This window comes from Colobus angolensis, unplaced genomic scaffold (genome assembly GCF_000951035.1).
Source record: "Colobus angolensis palliatus isolate OR3802 unplaced genomic scaffold, Cang.pa_1.0 Scaffold88, whole genome shotgun sequence".
NCBI classification, from domain to species: Eukaryota; Metazoa; Chordata; class Mammalia; order Primates; family Cercopithecidae; genus Colobus; species Colobus angolensis.
The window spans coordinates 6,735,415-6,738,245 of record NW_012122709.1 but is presented as its reverse complement, the minus strand read 5'-3'; the positions used below and the strand labels follow the sequence as shown (position 1 = coordinate 6,738,245).

General features: G+C 39.6%; 1 protein-coding gene across 1 annotated transcript in view; it reads right to left on the bottom strand.

Annotated features, from left to right (window-relative positions):
• The window catches only part of SUPT16H (suppressor of Ty 16 homolog (S. cerevisiae)), a 42,531-nt gene that overhangs the window by 21,579 nt on the left and 18,121 nt on the right, over window positions 1-2,831 (bottom strand). Inside the window, exons 2-3 of the mRNA XM_011930931.1 lie at window positions 2,283-2,375; window positions 781-951 (exon numbers count right to left, since the gene is read on the bottom strand). Coding sequence (XP_011786321.1) covers window positions 781-951; window positions 2,283-2,375 — 264 coding nt within the window. The remainder of the gene's footprint in view (window positions 1-780; window positions 952-2,282; window positions 2,376-2,831) is intronic.

The following is a 2,831-nucleotide window of genomic DNA, read 5'->3' as shown; positions in this document are numbered from 1 at the left end:
GCCAGGATGGTCTCGATCTCCTGACCTTGTGATCCGCCCGTCTCGGCCTCCCAAAGTGCTGGGATTACAGGCTTGAGCCACCGCGCCCGGCCATGCCTTCCCATCTTTAAGGAAGACTGTAATACACCAAAAGTGAGCAAAACATTTCTTTAAATATTTTTATATACTCAGGTGAAAGTGCTGCCATAAGTTGACCAGACTATTCCTTTTTTTAAGAGAAGGGGTCTCACATTGCCCAGGCTGGTCTCAAACACCTGGGCTCACTCAAGCAATCCTCCCATCTCAGACTCCTGAGTAGCTGGGACTACAGGTGTGTGCCACCATGCCTGATACAACTATACTTTTTCTTCAGGAAGTTAAGAAACTCAAACACATAAGTGAACAATATTCTGAGAAAACATCCGATGTTAGGTGGGCAGTATGACAAAAAAAAATTACGTTTGATAAAAACTGGAAATGATTTGTATCTAAGTTTCCTTAAGGATATTTACGGTTATTTGCTCTAATTAAGGCACACAGATGAAAACAAACTAAGTGTCCTCAAGAATGGAGACATAAAGTCAGTGTTCACCAGAATTTCACAGCCCATCTGTTTTGCTGCAGTACTGATAGGATTACTGAATTCTTTTCTTCCTAACAATGAAGACGTGACAGAACTTTGTAATTACAACAACAGCCACCTATAATTTCCCCTGCGTATTCTTTCAAACTCCTATAAGGCATTTCCGTTCATCCCTTTTGAAGATTCTTCCACATTTATAACACATTATTAATCCTGACCTTTTCTCGTATTAGCAGTGTGATGGCAGGGGCTCCATTAGCATTCTCATTGCCCTTAGTGTTGGCAATCTGTTTCAAGAACTCCACTTTTTTCTTGCTGGCCATAAAGATGATTTTGTCATCACAAAAGACCATGATAGTATCAGTTAGTTCGTAACCAAAGAGCCATGTCTATGGAAAAAGACAACAGTGACAACAGCATTTACAGATAGAAAAATTAATGCACTCATACAGATATATAGAAATACTTATATACAAAAATAACATGTCTGAGATTAACTCCAAGGTAATTAGGCTGGGGAGTCTGCAGTGGACACAAATTAAGCAAGACTGGCCAAGAGCTGACAATTTATCAGAACAGGACAATGGGGTTCAATGTATTATTTTCTCTACGTTTATATGCTTGAACTATCTATAATTAAAACCATCAAATCAGTTGAACAATTTGTGTTTACAGGAACTATATCAATATTTAGCAAAACAGAAATGGTTAAAACAAGGGACAGAGTGATACAGAACCGTTTGTTACTACCTCCTCAATTACCAGTTGCCTACCAATTATTCATTTCTTCTTCTCAAAGAACTGACATTTTTTACTGGGGATACTGTCCAGCATGAAAACTCTTATTTCCCATCCTTCCTTTCAGGTAAGTATGGTCATTAAGATCAAATTTTGGCCAATAAATGGAAGTACTGTGTGCAGCTTCAGCAAAGTCTTCTTAAAAAGAAAAGGTGGCCTCCCATTTTCTTCCCTGTCTCTTTTTGCTTGGAATGTAGATGAAACACCTGGAGTTCTAGAAGCCATTCTGTACCATGTGCAAGAGGGCTATGTTCTTTGGGTGGCAGAACAGAGAACTGGAAAAAGCCTGGGTCCCTGAAGACTATACATAAGGAAAGGAATATTTTGTTTAACTCGCTGTTACTTAGCTTTTTGTGTTATAGCAGCTAAATCCATATTAATTGATACTAGTACTTCTTTTTCCTTATGTCCTAAACCACTGCTAAATCCAATTGAACCTTATGTGATGGTGAAAATACCATTTATTTGCTCTGTCCAATATGGTAGCCACTACCGAATACCAGAAACAGCTGATGAGACTTGAGAAATTGAAATTTTTTAAAATAAGAGACAGGGTCTCACTGAGTTGCCCAGGCTGGAGTGCAATGGTACAATCTTGGCTTACTGCAGCCTCTATCTCCTGGGCTCTTGCCATCCCCTGATCTCAGACTCCTGAGTAGCTGGGACTATAGGTGCACACCCCCACACCTGGTTAATTTTTTTGTATTTCTTGTAAAGACAAGGTTTTGCCATGTTGCCCAGGCTGGTCTTGAACTCCTGGGCTCAAGAAATCCACCTACCTCGGCCTCCCAAAGTGCTGGAATCACAGGCATGATCCACCGCACCCAGCCAGGAATTTAATTTTTAATGTGGCTACCATACTGAACAATGAAGTAGATAATCCAACAACTCTAAGGGCTAAAAATTGCTCTAAATCTCTCACCTGTAAGGCAGTTGATTTGGCATAAACAATTTCTTCATCAACACCCACTGATACAACAATGGCATCAACATTGGCATACTCATCTTCTCCTTTCTGAAAAGAGTGGGTAATCGTCAATTAATTTTCACACTAGCAAAACAGGAATACAGACTTCAATATTTACCTAGGATATGCATAATTTTTTCCTGATAGAAATGTCAAGTTTAAGGTACATGCCTGCTTGGCAGTCTTATAGCTATTCTATTTTTTGTTTTTACAGTACTTGTTAATTGTTGATAAATAACAAGAGAAATTATTCCTTAGTCCCCAGATCTATGCTTCATAGTTCAGGAATACAGATCAGTGACAAATGTCCTATGTAATTCAAAGACATATTTTATTTTTTAAAATTTTATTATTTATTTATTTTTGAGATGGAGTTTCGCTCTTGTTGCCCAGGCTGGAGTGCAATGGTACAATCTCGGCTCACTGCAACCTCCGCCTCCTGGGTTCAAGCAATTCTCCTGCCTCAGCCTCCCCAGTAGCTGGGATTACAGGCGCCCGCCACCA